The sequence below is a fragment of the Erythrolamprus reginae genome, chromosome 3 (genome assembly GCF_031021105.1).
Source record: "Erythrolamprus reginae isolate rEryReg1 chromosome 3, rEryReg1.hap1, whole genome shotgun sequence".
NCBI lineage: Eukaryota > Metazoa > Chordata > Lepidosauria > Squamata > Dipsadidae > Erythrolamprus > Erythrolamprus reginae.
Window position 1 is genome coordinate 3326547 of NC_091952.1, and position 20545 is coordinate 3347091.

At 47.2% G+C, this 20545-nt stretch overlaps 1 protein-coding gene across 1 annotated transcript in view; it reads right to left on the minus strand.

Annotated features, from left to right (window-relative positions):
* Positions 1–15786: 15786 nt before the first annotated feature.
* XKR7 (XK related 7) overlaps positions 15787–20545 on the minus strand; it is a 14993-nt gene continuing 10234 nt past the window's right edge. The window contains 3 exon segments of the mRNA XM_070744269.1: positions 15787–16742; positions 17449–17599; positions 17602–17656. Of these exon segments, the coding sequence (XP_070600370.1) occupies positions 15787–16742; positions 17449–17599; positions 17602–17656 (1162 nt within the window).

A 20545-nucleotide genomic window follows, 5' to 3' on the forward strand; every position in this document is an offset into this window, starting at 1 on the left:
CCTACCCTCCTTGCCTTTCGTAAACTCCTCAAAACCCACCTTTGTCGTCAGGCATGGGGGAACTGAGATATCTCCCCCGGGCCTATACAATTTATGTATGGTATGTTTGTATGTATGTCTGCTTAACAATGGGGTTTTTAAATATTTTAAATTGTAAATTATTAGATTTGTCATGAACTGTTTTATTGTGTTGTGAGCTGCCCCGAGTCTACGGAGAGGGGCGGCATACATATCTAATAAATAAATAAATAAATAAAATAAATAAATAAATAGAAACATAGAAGACTGACGGCAGAAAAAGACCTTCTGGTCCATCTAGTTTGCCCTTATACTATTTCCTGTATTTTATCTTAGGATGGATATATGTTTATCCCAAGCATGCTTAAATTCAGTTACTGTGGATTTACCAACCACGCCTGCTAGAAGTTTGTTTCCAAGCATCTGCTACTCTTTCAGTAAAAATAATATTTTCTCATGTTACTTCTAATCTTTCCCCCAACTAACCTCAGATTTTTGTTCACTTTCCTATTAAAAACACTTCCCTCCTGAACCTTATTTAACCCTTTAACGTATTTAAATGTTTTGATCATGAGCATAACAACTAAGCTTGTAATATTATTTAAGTAATGAAAATATTAACTGATGTAATTGTGTGTGACTAGGATTGTTCTTGACTAAGATATTTGCCAAAGTAAATAATATTTTATGCACTGAATGTATCTTGTTATCTTAATTACTACTTGTATCTCTGGGCTATCAGCTGGGTATCTGCTACACTTCCATGTTACCTATGTGCATCCTTGGTAACTCAAGGGTTACTCTGCACACTCCTTCACACTTAACACAACCCATTGCAAGAATAATGCCTCCCCCAAAACAATTTCTTGTTGCTTAGTGGAAATCAGCAAGCGGGGTGGGGGAAATAAAAGACCCAAGCCAACGAGAGAGGGTTTTTTTTTTAATTGAAATGAATTTATTATCATGTTGCAGCAGAATTAAAAATATACAAAAAGTTTGCGGTATAGAAAAGACTCTCGGTAACAGGACCTGGTAACGTCTCCCCTCTTGTACGGCTGCGTTGGAGGGTGCGCAGAAGGCATGGCCAGATCTATGAGTGGTACGGGGAGGGTGGGACCCCAGACCCTGGATTTGGGGGGGGGTGTCCCAAGGGGGGGCAGGAGGAAATAACGGCGAGATGCCCAGCTGCCTTTCACCCAATCCAGGCGTACTTCGAAGCGGCCAGCCGAGTCAAGCAGGATTCTTGGACATTTTGGGGTGGGTTTGTCTATTTCTCTAGACCACCCTTCCCCCTCCTGACTACCACCTCCATCATCCCCTCCCAACCCCCTAGGTAGGGTTGATCTACTACAATCTTCGATTTACAAGCATGATCTGTGTTCAGTTTGGAATCCCATGGGACAATTGCTTCTCGTGATGATTTTTATGTGAATCCATTCCGCCACACGCGCACACACGGCACATTTTAAATTTTATATAAGGCCTTGCCTTCAATCTCGGAACGGTTAGAAATTCTTGGGTGGCCCTGACTCTGGATTTTGTGCGCTGCAGGAAGCATCTTGGGCCCCTATTGCAGCAGCGTTCGTGCCCTTCGCATTCAGGTAGCGCATGACAGCGCACACTTCGCCCTTGGAAGGAAACGGAATGAGACGCTCATCTCTAACCTTCCCATAACGCCAGTCGATGACCTACTGACCACTAGCACTGCTCATTCTCTTCCACTGGTTCCCAACTACACGAGAGTAATGCCAACTTCCCCCGCGAACATTTCCCGTGAGAGCTACGGGCCGTGTAAACCGGATAACCCTGGTATGGTTGCCAACTTTTCTGTCCCCAGTGCAGTAGAAGTAACGGAACACCGGTATAACAGGCGACAGACACCCCCCTACAGCTTCCATAATCCCAGGACTTTCAAGACTACGACTCCCCATGATTCCCATCCGAGGCGGTCCAATAGTGTCAGACGAGAATAGACAAGGCTGAGCCTTTTGGTACACATCTCTATCGTTCCCCCCAAATTGGGTATCTCTATAGCAGGGGTCCCCAAACTTGGCAACTTTAAGACTTATTGATCAAATTGAACGGGTCCAAAGACGGGCTACAAAAATGGTGGAAGGTCTTAAGCATAAAACTTAGCTGGCTGGAGAATTCTGGGAGTTGAAGTCCACAAGTCTTAAAGTTGCTAAGTTTGGGGACTCCTGCTCTATAGGGTGAACTTTTTTCCCCTCGGATCCCAAAATAGCATGCAAGCAACACTCATAATTCAATGCTTGGAGAGGTTGAAAACAGCTTCCCCTGCTCCCTGGAGGCCCCCTGGAGGCCGAAAACTGCTTCCCAACTTCTGGTGGGCCCAAAGGCTTGTGTTTCTCCCTCCCCAGGCTCCAAAGGCTTTCCTAGAACCTAGGGTAAAAACTCCATCCCCCGGAGGCTCTCTGCAAGCCAAAAACGCCCTCCCAGAGCCTCTGTGTGAGCCAAAAATCAGCTGGCTGGCACATACATGCATGTTGGAGCTGAGCTAGGGCAACGGCTCATGTGCCAGCAGATATGGCTTCGTGTGACAACCTATGGCACCCGTGCCATAGGTCCGCCATCACTGCTATAGGTTGTCCTCTTCCTACTGTGACCACAACTCAGCCTGACATTTTGGCCACTCAGCGAGACAGTTGATTTTCCCCTCCCTCCGCGTTTGACCGTTTGTCTTGCCAACGGTTGTTAAATGAATGCCCTGCCGTGGTTAAGCATCCTGGTCATTAAGTGAATCCATCCCCCCCATTGACTTTGCTGGTTGGGAAGGGTCGCAAGAGGGGATTGCCTGCGGACCTTCATGGCACCGGACCAGAATATCTCCGGGACCGCCTTCTGCCGCACGAATCCCAGCGACTGGTTAGGTCCCACACAGTTGGCCTTCTCCGAGTCCCGTCGACGAAACAATGTTGTCTGGCGGGGCCCAGGGGAAGAGCCTTCTCTGTGGCGGCCCCGACCCTCTGGAATCTACTCCCCCTGGAGATCAGGACTGCCCCCACCTCCTTGCCTTTCGTAAGCTCCTTAAAACCCACCTCTGTCGTCAGGCATGGGGAAATTGATTCCGTTTTATGTATGGTTTATATGAGATGTATGATTGCTTTTTATATTAAGAGTTTTTAAATTGTTTTAATCAATTGGATTTGGACTGTTTTATTGTGTGAGCCACTCCGAGTCTTCGGAGAGGGGTGGCATACAAATCTAATAAACAAACAAACAAACAAACAAACAAATGTCTGTTGCACAAACGCCTGGATTTGGATCGGTCAACCCCTGGGGGTGGCTGCAAACGGACATTAAGGGTGAGAAAACGGCCGTGAGTTTCCTTTTTGCCCAGCGGCGTTGTAACTGCAAATGGTCGCTAAATGGAATAGTTGTAAGTGGAGGACCACCCATAGAGGGGAAGATGGGCAGATAAGGATGGATGTGGGGAGGGTGGGAGGGAAGCCCACTCTGCCGGTGCTCCAGGGGTCTTGCAAAGGTTGTGAGGACTTGCAGCCCCAAAGCCTCAAACCAGGGGGCTCCAATTTTGACCACTTTAAGACTTGTGGACTTCAACTCCCAGAATTCCCCAGCCGGCAGGTGCTGCAGTTATCGGGATATTTTGTCAACTAATTGATTTATTGATTACTAAACTGCTATGTCACCAAACTCACCAGGATGATTTTGACTCTTATTTTGTTGCTCTTAAGAAATAATGGCATGTAGCCCTTCCTTCCTTCTTTCCTTCCTTCCTTCTTCCCTTTTTCCTTCCTTTCTTTTCTTTCTTCCATTTTTCCTCCATACCTGTTCTTTCATCCCTTCCTTTCCTCCTTTCGTTTCCTTTCTTCTTTGCCATTTCCTTTCTTCCCCCTTTTTCTTTTCCCCCCTTCCTTCCTCACTTTTTCCTTCCTTCCCTCCTTTTCTTCCTCTTCTTTGCCATTTCTTTTCTTTCCCCCTTTCTTTCTTTTTTTCTTCCTTTCTTCTTTTCCTTCCTTTCTTTTTCCTTTCCTTCCTCCCTCTATTCCTCCCTTCCTCCTTTTTTCCTTCCCCTTCTTCTTTGCCTTTCCTCCATCTTTCCTTTTCCTTTCCTTCCTTCCTTCCTCACTTTTTCCTTTCTTCCCTCCTTTTCTCCTTCTCTCTTCTTTGCCTCATTTCTTTCCTCCTTTCTTTTTTCTTCCTTCCTTCTTTTCCTTCCTTCCTTCCTTTTTCCTTTCCTTCCTCCTCTATTCCTCCCTTCCTCCTTTTTTCCTTCCCCTTCTTCTTTGCCTTTCCTCCATTTTTTCCTTTTCCATTCCTTCCTTCCTTCCCTCCCTCCTTTTCTTCCTCTTCTTCTTTGCCATTTCCTTTCTTTCCCCCTTTCTTTTTTCTTCCTTCCTTCTTTTCCTTCCTCCCTCTATTCCTCCCTTCCTCCTTTTTTCCTTCCCTTTCTCCTTTGCCTTTCCTCCATCTTTCCCTTTTCCCTTCCTTCCTTCCTTCGTTCCTTCTTTCCTTCCCTTTCCTCCTTTCTTTTCCTTCCTTCCTTCCCTTTCCTCCTTTCTTTTCCTTCCTTCCTTCCTTTCCCTTCTTTAAAAGGTTACACCAATGCCTGAAAACCTAGAGGTCAGCTTAAAAAAACATTATCCAAGGCTTTCCCCTCTCCTTTCTCTGTTTGGAGAAAATAGCAATAGCACTTAGACTTATATCCCGCTTCCTAGTGCTTTCACAGCCGTCTCTAAGCGGTTTACAGAGCCTCTTGCTTCCAACAATCTGGGTCCTCATTTGACTGACCAAGAAAAGACGGAAGTCTGAGTCAACCTGGAGTTGGTGGTGAGATTTGAACTGCTGAACTACAGCTAGCAGTTGGCTGAAGGAGCCTGTGGTGCTGCACTCTAACCACTGTGCCACCCTGGCTCTTCTATGCAATCCCCATCTTCATACCCTCCTTTTCCTCTTCTCACCTGGGACTTTCAGATCAAAATCTCGCAACTTTCTATTGTTCCTCCCTCGGTTTAAATTCCCTGTGTGGCTCAATTTCACAGCCAGTTCTCTGCACCATCCTGTCCGGGGGCTGGAATTAGACACGGCAGCGGTTAAAAAGACTCCCCGATGGATCATCAGATGCTGAAGCAAGATGGTTGGAGCCCCCCTCCCTCCAGCCCCCCCCCCATGCTGGCAGAATCCACTTGGAGACAGATGGCAGGGCCCCCAAATACCGTATTTTTCAAAGTACAAGACGCACTGGAGGAAAATAGGAAAAAGAATCTCTTTACCAGGCATTCATCTGGCTAGCATCCTTAGTCTGGTCAGTTTCAGCACACTATTTTATGCCCTGGTTGGGGCTTTAAAAAAACCTTATGCGGAGAGAGTAACAATGAAAGAGCTTGCAAGCCAGTAAGAGCTGGGAACATCATTAGCACCTGGAAAAAAACATTCGGAGCAAGTAGATCAATGGAAAAAACCCTACAGACTTAGGGCTTGGAAAACATTCTTTGCAGAGAGTAACAATGAAAGAGCTTGCAAGACTGTAAGAGTTGGGAACATTGTTAGCACTTGGTTAGGGCTGGAAAGAAACATTTGGAGCAAGTAGAGTAAAGGAAAAAACCCTGCAGACTTGGAAAACAATCTTTGCAGAGAGTAGCAATGAAAGAGCTTGCAAGTCTGTAAGAGCTGGGAACATCATTAGCACCTGGTTAGGGCTGGAAAGAAACTTATTTGGAGTAAATTAAAGCAATGAAAAACCCCCTGCAAAGACGTGGAAAACATTCTTTGCAGAGAATAACAATGAAAGAGCTTGCAAGCCTCTAAGAGCTGGGAACGTTGTTAGCACTTGGTTAGGGCTGGAAAGAAACATTTGGAGCAAGTAGAGCAATGGAAAAAAACCTGCAAAGACTTGGAAAACATTCTTTGCAGAGAGTAGCAATGCAAGAGCTTGCAAGCCTGTAAGAGCTGGGAACATCGTAAGCACCTGGTTAGGGCTGGAAAGAAACTTAGTTGGAGTAAATTAGAGCAATGAAAAAACCCTGCAAAGACTTGGAAAACATTCTTTACAAAGAGTAACAATGAAAGAACCTGCAAGGTAAGAGCTGAGAAGATCGTTAGCACCTAGTTAGGACTGGGGTGGGAAAGCTTCGAAAAAAGCTGCATTCAGAGTATAAGATGCATAAGAATTTTCAGCCCCTTTTAGGGAGGGAAAAGGTGCGTCTTATACACCGGAAAATACGGCATGCTGCGTGGATGACGCAAACCCTCTGTTCCTGGCTGCCTTCGAAGACGCCCCCACGGATGGTGGCTTATTGTCCCGGCTGTTTGAGACAAAGGCTTGATCCTGAATGAGCCAAAGGGGGGCTGCGATGGTGGCCTTTTCCTCCATCTGCTGACCCACCAGCCCAGGTCATGCTGAGTGGCCTCTTGAAATAAGAGGTGGGCAGCAGGTGGTCAAAAAAAAAGCCAAAGCAATCCTAGGCTGCATCAACAAAGGGACAGAAATTAAGATTGCTATAAGAATAAGAATAAAAGAGTTGGAAGGGACCTTAGAGGTCTTCTAGTCCAACCCCCTGCTTAGGCAGGCAACCCTACACTGCTTCAGACAGATGGTTATCCAACAGTGTTGGAGCACTCACAACTTCTGGAGGCAAGCTGTTCCACTAATTAACTGTTCTGACTGTCAGGAAATTTCTCCTTAGTTCTAAGTTGCTTCTCTCCTTGTTTAGTTTGCACCCATTGCTTCTTGTTCTACCCTCAGCTGCTTTGGAGAATAGCTTGACTCCTTCTTTGGGGCAACCCCTGAGATATTGGAAGGCTGCTATCGTGTCTCCCTTGGTCCTTCTTTTCATTAAACTAGACACATGCCCAGTTCCTGCAACCGTTCTTCATATGTTTGAGCCTCCAGTCCCCTAAATCCTCTTTGTTGCTCTTCTCTGCATTTTTTCTAGAGTCTCAACATCCTTTTTGCATCGTGGCGACCAAAACTGGATGCCGTATTCCAAGTGTGGCCTTACCAAGACGTTATAAAATGGCATTAACACTTCACATGATCTTGATTCTGTCCTTCTGTGGATGCAGCCTAGAACTGTGTTGGCTTTTTTGGCAGCTGCTGCCAAAAAGGGAGTTACAGCTGTTTTTCACACTTACAACATGATCTGGCCACTTGGCAACTGGCTCATATTTGTGATGGTTCCAGTGTCCCGCGAATCGATCCGCTTTTTTACCACCTTCTGATGAGCAAAGTCAATAGAGATCCATTTAACGACTTACTCATTTAACGACTGCAGTGACTCACCTAACAAGAAAGATGCCGGTGCCTGGAGGCTGTTGGGGCCTGGATGGGTGTCAACAGACTCAAACTCAACCCGGATAAGACGGAGTGGCTGTGGGTTTTGCCTCCCAAGGACAACTCCATCTGTCCGTCCATTACCTGGGGGGGGAATTATTGACCCCCTCAGAGAGGGTCCGCAACTTGGGCGTCCTCCTCGACCCACAGCTCACATTAGAACAACATCTTGCAGCTGTGGCGAGGGGGGCGTTTGCCCAGGTTCGCCTGGTGCACCAGTTGCGGCCCTATCTGGACCGGGACTCACTGCTCACAGTCACTCATGCCCTCATCACCCTCGAGGTTCGACTACTGTAATGCTCTCTACATGGGGCTACCTTTGAAAAGTGTTCGGAAACTCCAGATCGTGCAGAATGCAGCTGCGAGAGCAGTCATGGGCTTACCCAGGTATGCCCATGTTTCACCATCACTCCGCAGTCTGCACTGGCTGCCGATCAGTTTCCGGTCACAATTCAAAGTGTTGGTTATGACCTTTAAAGCCCTTCATGGCACTGGACCAGAATATCTCCGAGACCGCCTCCTGCCGCACGAATCCCAGCGACCAATTAGGTCCCACAGAGTGGGCCTTCTCCGGGTCCCGTCAACTAAGCAATGTCGGTTGGCGGGCCCCAGGGGAAGAGCCTTCTCTGTGGCGGCACCGGCCCTCTGGAACCAACTCCCCCCGGAGATTAGAACTGCCCCTACTCTTCCTGCCTTCCGCAAACTTCTTAAAACCCACCTTTGCCGTCAGGCATGGGGGAATTGAAACATCCCCCCCCCCTGGGCACGTTGAATTTATATATGGTATGCTTGTGTGTGAGTCTGTTAGTTTGTGGGGTTTTTTTAAATCTTTAAAATTTTAAATTGTTGATTACTTATGATTTGTCTTTTACATGTTGTGAGCCGCCCCGAGTCTTCGGAGAGGGGCGGCATACAAATCCAAGTAATAAATAATAAATAAATAAATAAATAAATGATCAAATTGAGCAAAAAATCGGTCTCGCTTAGCAACGGAAGTTTTGGGCTCAACGGGAGTCGTAAGTCATAAGACTATTCCTCCCGGTGTAGTCAATTCTTAAAAGTTTACTAAATTCAAATTAAGAGTTGACCCAAAAGAGGTTTCAAAAAGACAGAAGATTGACGGCAGAAAAAGACCTCCTGGTCCATCTAGTCTGCCCTTATAATATTTCTTGTATTTTATCTTAGGATGGATCTATGTTTATCCCAGGCATGTTTCAATTCAGTCACTGTGGATTTACCAACCACGTCTGCTGGAAGTTTGTTCCAAGCATCTACTACTCTTTCAGTCAAATCATATTTTCTCACGTTACTTCTGATCTTTCCCCCAACTAACCTCAGATTGTGCCCCCCCTGTTCTTGTGTTCACTTTCCTATTAAAAACACTTCCCTCCTGAACCTTATTTAATCCTTTAACAGATTTAAATGTTTCGATCCTGTCCCCCCTTTTCCTTCTGTCCTCCAGACTATACAGATTGAGTTCATTAAGTCTTTCCTGATACGTTTGATGCTTAAGACCTTCCACCATTCTTGTAGCCCATCTTTGGACCCGTTCAATTTGATCCATCTCTTTTTGTAGGTGAGGTCTCCAGAACTGAACACAGTATTATTCCAAATGGGGTCTCACCCCCATCCCCCAAAAGGCAACTGGACTTTATTTATCATTGAAGACCTTTCGCTTCGAACCCTAGAAGCTTCTTCGGTCCAATAGTTCAATAGTTTGTGCAGAGGTTGTAAGAATTAAAAGAGTTTTGCGTCAAAAGCTTTGTGAAGTTTGGAGCCGGCTTTTGTTTTAAATTCCTAGCTTAAATCACCTCGTCCTTTCCTGACAATTAACCAGTGGAACAACCTGCCTCTAGATAGAAGCTGTGGGTGCTCCACCATTGGGATTTTGTATGAAGAGATTGGATGACCATTTGTCTGAAATGGTGTAAGGTTTGTTGTCTGAGCAAGGGGTTGGACTAGAGGACCTCCAAGGTCCCTTCCAATTCTTGTAACTGTGTATAGGGTCTCCTGCATGAGCAGGGGGCTGGACTACATGACCTGAAAAGTCCCTTCCAATTCTTGTAATTCTGTATAGGGTCTCCTGGTTGAGCAGGGGGCTGGACTACATGACCTCAAAACTCCCTTCCAACTCTGTTATTCTGTTCTGCTCTGCTCTTTAGCTCGTAACAACTGCCTGGCCGTCATTGTTGTGAGTCCTGGCCCCATGGAGAAGACGCAGGATATTGTTGGGGATTGTATAAAGCCTTTGTTGAGGTAGATCGTTTGAACCTTGAATAAAACCGGGCTACATAAGGTGGATTTTTCTCAGCCCTGCTGGTGATGGCACAGGCAAGACAACTAGAAAAGATCACAATTATTGTTGCTGTTCTTTTCGTCTCCAGGCACGAGACAATTTATTTTTATTTTCTCACCCCCAGCAATATCCTTACGTTTCTCTTCAGTTCAACACGTTCCATTCTTATAACCCATCTGGACAGATTTGTGAAAAGCGTTTAGTCCAGAAGTGAGGAACAGTGGCCCCTTTAAGACTCATGGACTTCAACTTTTTTTGCCTAAGGCGGGACTAGAACTCACAATCGCCTGGTGATTGGGCCAAAGTCACCCAAACTGCTTTCCTGTCTAAGGCGGGATTAGAACTCAGTCTCCTGCTTTCTAGCCTGGTGCCTTAACCACTAGCCCATACAGTCTCCTTTCCCCAAGCTTTCCCCTAAGCAGGGTTGGATTCCACTGACCTTCCTACCAGCCCGCATCGCTCACGCCCCCGCCACGTCGTGCAAAACACCCAGAAATGAGCCTTTGCCAATGCTCAAAGGGGTTTTGTTTTTTTTTGCAACCCTAAGGATGAAAAAATCAGATTTTTTAAAATTTAATTTTGCTGCTAGTAACCTCCAGAAACTCCCAGATAGAACAATGAGGACACCCAGAGGGCATGTAAACTATGCCATCCTGGCACCCCGTGGTTCAAGGATCAGCCAGTTTTGTTATCTCTCTCTCCGATTAAGTTTCTGGTCCTCATTGAGGCATAATGGGTGAGGTTCATACTCTGCGCACGGGCCTTCAACCCTATCCAAACCCCAGCTTTCTTAAATTTCCAACCATTCTAATTGCATCCCAGGAGTTCTCAGGGCCATGTTAAGATGAATCCCGGTAGAATAGAGCATGTACAGAGTTTTGAGTGGAGGGTTATGGCGTCTTCTGCCTGGTGCGACGCCAGAAACTATCAAGCTAGGTGGTCTCGGTTTACCATAAAACATTTCAAAACAATGTGTTTTTTCCCCCCAACGTGGGGACTCAGAGATGGATTAGACTTCAATTCCCAGAATTCACTGCCAACATGGCTGGCTAGGGAATTCTGGGAGTTGAAGTCCACCAATTTTCCACAGTTGGGAAATTGCTGCTTTAAAAGCTTTAGACTTATGGATATAGTGCAAAAGTTATTCACATTCAGTTCTTAAGGTAAAGGCAAGGAAAAGGGTGAAATTTGGATTAGGGCTAAATTTGGGGTTGTACAAGAACTTTGTTTCCTAAACCTAGCTATTCAATTTGAAATCCGATCGATTTCAGCGCCTTAGATATCGGACCTGTTAACCGATAGCAAATCAAGCCGATTCCTTTCCCATTCTTTATCATTTTAAGGGTAGGTCTGTTTAAACATAATTAAATCACATGATTTTAAAAAGAGCCACTGGTCCACATCAGGGGTCTCCAAAATCGGCAACTTTAAGCCCTGTGGACTTCAACTCCCAGAATTCCTGAGCCAGCATGGCCCCTTTAAGACTCATGGACTTCAACTCCCAGAATTCCCCAGCCAGCCTATCTTAGCAATTCTCACATGCCATCATGGACCACCCCCAAATTCCCATTTGGTTAAACAGGGGAAATGCCAGTGGTTCTTCTGTTATATCGATTCTACAGTTTATATCAATTCTAACTATGTAGATTGAGGATTGTTGGGATTGGGATCTGACAGGCCAGATTTACAGCTCTCGAACTACAGTTCCAATGACTCCCAACCATCAGGGACCCCTGGCCTCGGACTACAGTTCCAATGACTCTCAGCCAATAGGGGCCCCTGGCCTCAGACTACAGTTCCAATGACTCCCAACCATCAGGGAGCCCCTGGCCTCGGACTACAGTTCCAATGACTCCCAACCATTAGGGACCCCCAACCTCGGACTACAGTTCCAATGACTCCCAACCATTAGGGACCCCTGGTCTCGGACTACAGTTCCAATGACTCCCAACCATTAGGGACCCCTAATCTCGGACTACAGTTCCAATGACTCCCAGCGCGTAGGAACCGTTGGCCTCGAACTACAGTTCCAATGACTCCCAACCATCAGGGATCCCTGGCCTCGGACTACAGTTCCAATGACTCCCAACCATTAGGGACCCATGGTCTCGAACTACAGTTCCAATGACTCCCAACCATTAGGGTCCCATGGTCTCGGACTACAGTTCCAATGACTCCTAACCATTAGGGACCCATGGTCTCGGACTACAGTTCCAATGACTCCCAACCATTAGGGACCCCTAATCTCGGACTACAGTTCCAATGACTCCCAGCGCGTAGGAGCCGTTGGCCTCGAACTACAGTTCCAATGACTCCCAACCATCAGGGATCCCTGGCCTCGGACTACAGTTCCAATGACTCCCAACCATTAGGGACCCATGGTCTCGAACTACAGTTCCAATGACTCCCAACCATTAGGGTCCCATGGTCTCAGACTACAGTTCCAATGACTCCTAACCATTAGGGACCCATGGTCTCGGACTACAGTTCCAATGACTCCTAACCATTAGGGATCCCTGGTCTTGGACTACAGTTCCAATGACTCCCAGCCAGCAGAGGCCGCTGGTCTCGTCAACTGCAGTGAAGGGAACTGTAGTCCAGAAACCAGGAAGGCTTGAGATTTTAAGTAGGCCCGAATAGAGAACAGCCAATAATTTGGCACCATTGAGCTAATTATCCCAGAATTCCCTGGGTGGTGCTGGAATGCTAATTAGTGCTGCTCCCCCTGGTGGCTTCTCTTGGGATGGCAGCTCTTAGAAGGCCCAGGGCCGGATTCCCATTACTGCTACTACCAGTGCGTTGCGCACACAGCTTTGGTTATCTTGCCTGTGCGTGTGCATGCCAGTGTGTTTGTGCTTCTGTGTAGGCACAAGAAGCAAAATCCTGCAAGGGGACATGGGTTTCTTTGCTTCGGTGCATGGACAGGTGAGATTTTGGTGATTTTTTGCTTCCGCGCATGCATGCGTGAGAATTTGTTGATTTTTTTTGCATCTGTGCATGCATGTGTGAGGTTTCGGTGATTTCCTTTGGCTTTTGTGCATGCATGTATGAGATTTTGGTGATTTTTTTTGCTCCCTCGCAGATACGTGTGAGATTTCAGTGATCTTTTTCCTTCTGCGCATGCATGCGTGAGAATTCAGTGGGGATTTTTTTACTTCCGTGCATGCATGCATGAGATTTCGGTGATTTCTTTTGCTTCTGCACATACATGCGTGAGATTTCGGTGGTTTTTTTGCTCCCTCGCACATAGATTTCATTGATCTCTTTCCTTCTGCGCATGCATGCGTGAGAATTCAGTGGTTTTTTTACTTCCGTTCATGCATCCATGAGATTTCGGTGATTTCTTTTGCTTCTGCGCATACATGCATGAGATTTCAGTGACGCCCCCTTCTGTGCATGCACATGTGACATTTCAGTGATTTTCTTTTGCTTCCGCACATACATGTGCGAAGTTTGGGTGATTAACCCCCTTCTGCGCATGCATGTGTGAGCAAAAAAATCACTGAAAACTCTCTCTCTCGCATGCATCCCCTTGCAAGATTTTCTTCCTGCGCATGTGCCAAAACACACTGGGAGGCACACATGTGCAGGTAAGATAAATGAAGCTGCGTGCACAGTGTAGTGACCACTACCATTGCGCTGTCCTTTAACATTCCACTACTGCACCCATCCCTCTGGACGGGAGAGCTGGGAATTCTGGCAGTTGGGTTCTGCAATGATCGTGAGCGTGGAAAAAACGTCCCAAGACATTTTTTTCAGCGCTGTCGTAACTGGGAATGGTGATTAAACGAACTGTTGTAAGTCGAGGATTACTTACATTCAATTCAATTGCAACCGTTATGTATCTGAGGGTTCAGCCGTCTCTTATCTAGTTGTTCCCTACAACAGCATCTCTTCTGCCATCGCCCGAGCCATTCCCACATGCCCAGGGCCGGATTTCTATTACCACCACTAGCAGTGCGCTACCTTGCATGCGCACCCACGTCCCAGTGTTTTTTGCTTCTGCGCACACACAGGAAGCAAAATCTCGTAAAGGGTCACATGCGCGCAAGAGATTTCGGCGATTTGTTTGCTCCCGCCCATGCACAGAAGCCAAAAAATTCACTGAAATCTCATGCGTGCGCACACCCTCTCATCCTGCACATGCGCAGAAGCAAAAAGACACTAGGGCGTGCATTCGCGCAAGCAAGATAACAAAACTGCTCAGTGCAGCGATCGCTATTGATATGTTGTACCGATATGCAGCCTGCTAATGTGTGACATACCACTCCCACCACATAAGAACATAAGAACCTAAGAAGAGTCCTGTTGAATGGGGCCAAAGCCCATCGAGTCCAGCATTCTGTGTCCCACAGTGGCCCCCCAATTGTCCACAGGGGTTCTCTTCCTCCTTCTCTTCCTCCTCCTCCTCTTTTTACTATTTCACCTCGTCTTCCTTTCTCTTCCTCCTTCTCTTCCTCCTCCCTTAGAACCTAAGAACCTAAGAAGAGCCCTGCTGAATCAGGCCAAAGCCCATCGAGTCCAGCATTCTGTGTCACCCAGTGGCCCACCAATTGTCCATGGGGATCTTGAGCAGAAGGAGAAGGCAAGACCCTCCCTTTCCCTTCACCCCCAACAAATGGGACCCAAGGGAATCCTGCCTGCCTCAAGCAACATGGACATCCGTTTCAATAACAACCTATGATACACTCGGCATCCATGAATCTGTCTCATCCTGCCTTGAAGCGATCCAGGCTGACAGCTGTCACGACCTCTTCTGGAAGGGAATCCCATCAACCAAGGACCCTCTGGGTGAAGAAATATTCCCCTTGATTTGTCCTCACTTTCTTACCTCTGAGCTTTAGGGAGGGGCCCCTCGTCCAAATATTGTGTGATAGAGAAAATGTTTTTCCCCATCCAGCTGTTCTATCCCATGCAGGATTTTATACACTTTGATCAAGTCCCCCCTTCAACGCCGTCTTTCGAGGCTGAAGAGACCAAGGGAGGGGCTCCATTTCCTTGATCATTCTTGTGGCCCCTTTCCTCCATCTGAAGCCTGCCCACTGGAAGGCTAATACTAACACCCCCTCCTCCAATAACAACCCCTAACAACGCCCACCCCACCCCGCCCTCTTTTAATACTAAAACTTGGGTTTCCGTCATGGCACAATTTCAATCCGAGGATTCTAGAATCGGCTCGGCTCCTGCAAGGAAGCCCTCTCGTTGATTCGGAGGCGGATAAATCCGATATAGGAAAGGAGGCAACAAAGGGTGTTTCCCGCCCCTCCTCCTCCATCCTTTGAGTAACGGTACACAAGCAGCACTACAGACCCTTCCCCAAATCCAGAATCGGCCCTCCCCCGCGACAGGTTGCGTCTGATGGACATGGTGTTTCGGGAAATCTTTCTGATCAATTTGGCGGGGCAGGGAGTCGAAAAAAACAGGGTGAACGTTCCCGCTTCTCTATGCCAGCTATGAAAATTTGCCGGGTGGCCCCCCGGGTCCTGTTTCAGCAAAAGCAAAGCACCCACCGATACCCAGTCTTGGGATCGAATCTCACCCCTCCCTACTGTTGCCAGAAAGCCGCCCACAAGTCTACAATCCATTCCTTCTCCTGCTTTACACGTGTCTTCCTGCCCCGTTTCAGGACTCTCTTGGGCCCTGCGGTTCCTGTCACTTCCCTCCTACCACCCACCACTCATCCCAGAGACGCCCCCCCTCTGCTTGTGTCACCCGCCCGCTCCCGGCCAACCGCTTCATGGGCACCAGAGATAAGAGAAGCCCTTGGTGGTTTTGGCTCAAGTCACAGTGAGGTATTTGGAGAGCGGCTTGGCTGAGAAAGAGGGGTCCCTCCTGGAACGCCACAAGCAGAGATGCTGCCCACTGGGATGAAGGGAGGGGATTCACACAACCCACCCAATGCATTGGCCAGACCATGAGCCGAGAAGACAGCAAATAGCACCAGTAGGCCACCATTGCACGGGACAACCCAGGAGCGGTCTGTATCGTATGAAGGAGAAATTAAACCGAATATCGTGACGTGGGAATCGGACATCCTGGTGCTTTCTGGACCGCCACTCCTGCCGTCCCACCCAAAAAAAGACCGGGATGGTCCCAAGTAGGATGCTTGGACTCCCCCGGTTCGGCCCACGAGCCCTGGAGCGTCCCTCCCGGCCGGCTCTCACACAGTGGTCTCGTACTCCAACAGCTCCTGCGAGGCCCCCATGCTGCGATACTGGAGGCGTGGCGTGGCCGGGGAGGTGTACTCAAGAGCTAGGATGGTCTTACGGAGACGCCTGTCTATGAAATGGGCGTCCCAAGCCGGGTACTTCTTCCGAGGCAAATCGATACGAATGACAGGCCCCTCTGTCCGTGGGGCCCGGACTATCGGGGTGGAAGGCATGCTGGGCCTGACCTGAAAGACCGGCCCACAGCTGTCTCTGTCCCCCGGTATCCCCTCTCGTTCTGTAGTCCTCGGCAAGGAGCGCGGCGGACTGGTGATCACATCCGGCGGAGGCCCCGTAGCCCGGGGTACGGCGGTGGACTCTTCCCCGCAGAGGCAGCCAGTGTTCTGGGCCCCGAAAATGGTCCCGCTGGGATGCAAGAGGCAGTAGTAGATGAACATGAAGAAGACCCCCAAAGCGAAGCTGGAGGCCACCACGCAGACGACGATCAAGGCGTAGAATTCGGAGATCTGGTTCTGGTCACGGAACCAGTACCAGAGGCCCGTCAGCGCCGCGTTCTCCAGCAGGGTGATGACGTAGTAGATGGACATGCGGCAGCGGCTGCGGCCTTCCTTGACGTTGAACCAGCAGAAGATGTAGATGATGCCCACCACCATGTTGTAGATGATCTCCTCCCACTTGGACATGCAGAAATCCGTCTCGCCTTGGATGATCCAGAAGGTCATGATGCACCAATGGGTGACGATGAAGATGCCGAAGTAGAGCTGAAAGACGGAGGCGAAGAGGGCGAAAGCGATGGCTCGGGCGGCGATGGTAAAGAGGTGCCAAAGGACCTGGACCATGGCACCTTTGTACGACATGGGCATCTTGTCTTCCCGGGAATCCCGGAGCACCTTTTGGTAAGAGGCTAAGGTCCACGCCAGAGACACCAGCGAGGCGGAAGCTGAAAGACCTTTCCGAGAAGAACAGAGAGACAAAGGGGAGAGACAACGAATTAGGGAGAAGACGAGGTGTCGTTGAAGGTTATCTAATAATATCTAATAATAGGAAAGTGAACACAAGAACAAGGGGGCACAATCTGAGGTTAGTTGGGGGAAAGATTAGAAGCAACGTGAGAAAATATGATTTGACTGAAAGAGTAGTAGATGCTTGGAACAAACACCCAGCAGACGTGGTTGGTAAATCCACAGTCAATGAATTCAAACATGCCTGGGATAAACGTAGATCCATCCTAAGATAAAATACAGGAAATAGTAGAAGGGCAGACTAGATGGACCAGGAGGTCTTTTTCTGCCGTCAGTCTTCTAGGTTTCTAAGTTTCTATCTGGGGAAGAAAGAAAACTAAACCTGGAGGAGGCCACCACATGTGAAAGAAGGTGCCTTGCTCTTTTTTGCATTACCAACATAGAAACATAGGTTATTGACCTCCAAGGTCCCTTCCAACTCTGTTGTTGTTGTTGTTGTTGTTGTTGTTGTTGTTGTTGTTGTTGTTGTTGTTGTTATTATTATTATTATTATTATTATTATTATTATTATTATTATTAGCACCCTTCTCCCTCTCTCTCTCTCTGTGTCCCTGCCCTCCCCTTCTCCAGGCCTCTCACCCCCCTCTTCCTTTCCCTCCTCCTCCCCCTCCTCGGGGGGCCATCACCACTTACCCTGCAGTGGGTGAATCTGCTTCAGGTAGACCATGATGCTCAGCTGCAGGACCAGCTGGGGGGCGCTCTTGAGGAAGGCCTCCAGCAGGCGCAACATGCTGACGTCGGCGCACTCGAACATCATCCTCCAGTAAAAATGGCGCTGGCGATGGCGCGATGCTCGGATTGCCACCGGCTCTGCAGACCCAGGTAGAGGGTCCTCAGGTACCTCAGGGAAAGAGAGGGGAGAGAGGAAGGGAAGGCGTGCGCAGGGGGTCCTCTGGTTACGGCCACAACGGAGCCTCCCGCCATGTTTCTGCTCAGCGAGACGGTCGTTGAATGAGTTTTGCGACCTTTTCTTGCCACTTAAGCGAAGCACTGCAGTCGTTAAGGTAATCACACGGTCGTTAAGTGATTTCCCCTGGACGTGGCTGGTCACAAAAAGGGGATCGTGTGACCCCCGGGTCACTACAACCGTCATAAAGACAGGCGGTCCTCGACTTACAACTATATTTCATTTAGTGACCAAAGTTAAAATGGCAACCATCATAGAGACTGGTGGTCCTCGACTTACAACTGTTCATTTAGTGACTGAAGTTACAATGGCGACTGTCATAAAGACAGGCGGTCCTCGACTTACAACTAGATCATTTAGTGACCAAAGTTACAATGGCAACCATCGTAGAGACTGGTGGTCCTCAACTTAGAACTGTTCATTTAGTGACTGAAGTTACAACGGCGAATGTAATAAAGACAGGCGGTCCTCGACTTACAACTGTTCATTTAGTGACTGAAGTTACAACAGCGACTGTCATAAAGACAGGCAGTCCTCGACTTACAACTATATTTCATTTAGTGACCAAAGTTACAATGGCAACCATCATAGAGACTGGTGGTCCTTGACTTACAACTGTTCATTTAGTGACTGAAGTTACAGCGGCGACTGTAATAAAGACAGGTGGTCCCTTGACTTACAACTATATTTCATTTAGTGACAAAAGTTACAATGGGCAACCATCATAAAGACTGGTGGTCCTCAACTTACAACTGTTCATTTAGTGACTGAAGTTACATCAGCGACTGTCATAAAGACACGCAGTCTTCGACTTACAACTATATTTCATTTAGTGACCAAAGTTACAATGGCAACCATCATAGAGATTGGTGGTCCTTGACTTACAACTGTTCATTTAGTGACTGAAGTTACAGCGGCGACTGTCATAAAGACAGGCGGTCCTCGACTTACAACTATATTTCATTTAGTGACAAAAGTTACAATGGCAACCATCATAAAGACTGGTGGTCCTCAACTTACAACTGTTCATTTAGTGACTGAAGTTACATCAGCGACTGTCATAAAAGACAGGCAGTCTTCGACTTACAACCTATATTTCATTTAGTGACCAAAGTTACAATGGCAACCATCATAGAGATTGGTGGTCCTTGACTTACAACTGTTCATTTAGTGACTGAAGTTACAGCGGCGACTGTCATAAAGACAGGCGGTCCTCGACTTACAACTATATTTCATTTAGTGACAAAAGTTACAATGGCAACCATCATAAAGACTGGTGGTCCCTCAACTTACAACTGTTCATTTAGTGACTGAAGTTACATCAGCGACTGTCATAAAGACAGGCAGTCTTCGACTTACAACTATATTTCATTTAGTGACCAAAGTTACAATGGCAACCATCATAGAGATTGGTGGTCCTTGACTTACAACTGTTCATTTAGTGACTGAAGTTACAGCGGCGACTGTCATAAAGACAGGCGGTCCTCGACTTACAACTATATTTCATTTAGTGACAAAAGTTACAATGGCAACCATCATAAAGACTGGTGGTCCTCAACTTACAACTGTTCATTTAGTGACTGAAGTTACATCAGCGACTGTCATAAAGACAGGCAGTCTTCGACTTACAACTTATTTCATTTAGTGACCAAAGTTACAATGGCAACCATCATAGAGATTGGTGGTCCTTGACTTACAACTGTTCATTTAGTGACTGAAGTTACAGCGGCGACTGTAATAAAGACAGGTGGTCCCTTGACTTACAACTATATTTCATTTAGTGACAAAAGTTACAATGGCAACCATCATAAAGACTGGTGGTCCTCAACTTACAACTGTTCATTTAGTGACTGAAGTTACATCAGCGACTGTCATAAAGACAGGCAGTCTTCGACTTACAACTATATTTCATTTAGTGACCAAAGTTACAATGGCAACCATCATAGAGATTGGTGGTCCTTGACTTACAACTGTTCATTTAGTGACTGAAGTTACAGCGGCGACTGTCATAAAGACAGGCGGTCCTCGACTTACAACTATATTTCATGTAGTGACCAAAGTTACAATGGCAACCATCATAAAGACTGGTGGTCCTCGACTTACAACTGTTCATTTAGTGACTGAAGTTACAACAGCGACTGTCATAAAGACAGGCAGTCCTCGACTTACAACTATATTTCATTTAGTGACCAAAGTTACAATGGCAACCATCATAGAGATTGGTGGTCCTTGACTTACAACTGTTCATTTAGTGACTGAAGTTACAACAGCGACTGTCATAAAGACACGCAGTCCTTCGACTTACAACTATATTTCATTTAGTGACCAAAGTTACAATGGCAACCATCATAGAGATTGGTGGTCCTTGACTTACAACTGTTCATTTAGTGACTGAAGTTACAGCGGCGACTGTCATAAAGACAGGCGGTCCTCGACTTACAAACTATATTTCATGTGAGTGACCAAAGTTACAATGGCAACCATCATAAAGACTGGTGGTCCTCGACTTACAACTGTTCATTTAGTGACTGAAGTTACAACGGTACTGGAAAAAGGGACTTATGGCGGGTTTTTGGCCACTTATGACCGTTGCACTCAAGGGATCAACACACCGATGCTCAGCCTCGACCTACAACCGCAAGGGAGCCCAAAAGTTCCTTTGTTAAGCGATACGGTCACTCTGCGAATTTTGTCCCATTCTACAACCTCGCCACAACTGTTAAGGGAACCACGGGAAGTCGACAAGTTAATAAGACAGTCGTTAAGTGAATCTGGCTTCCCTGTGGACATTGCCGGTCAGAAGGTCATAAAAGGGGTGACGGT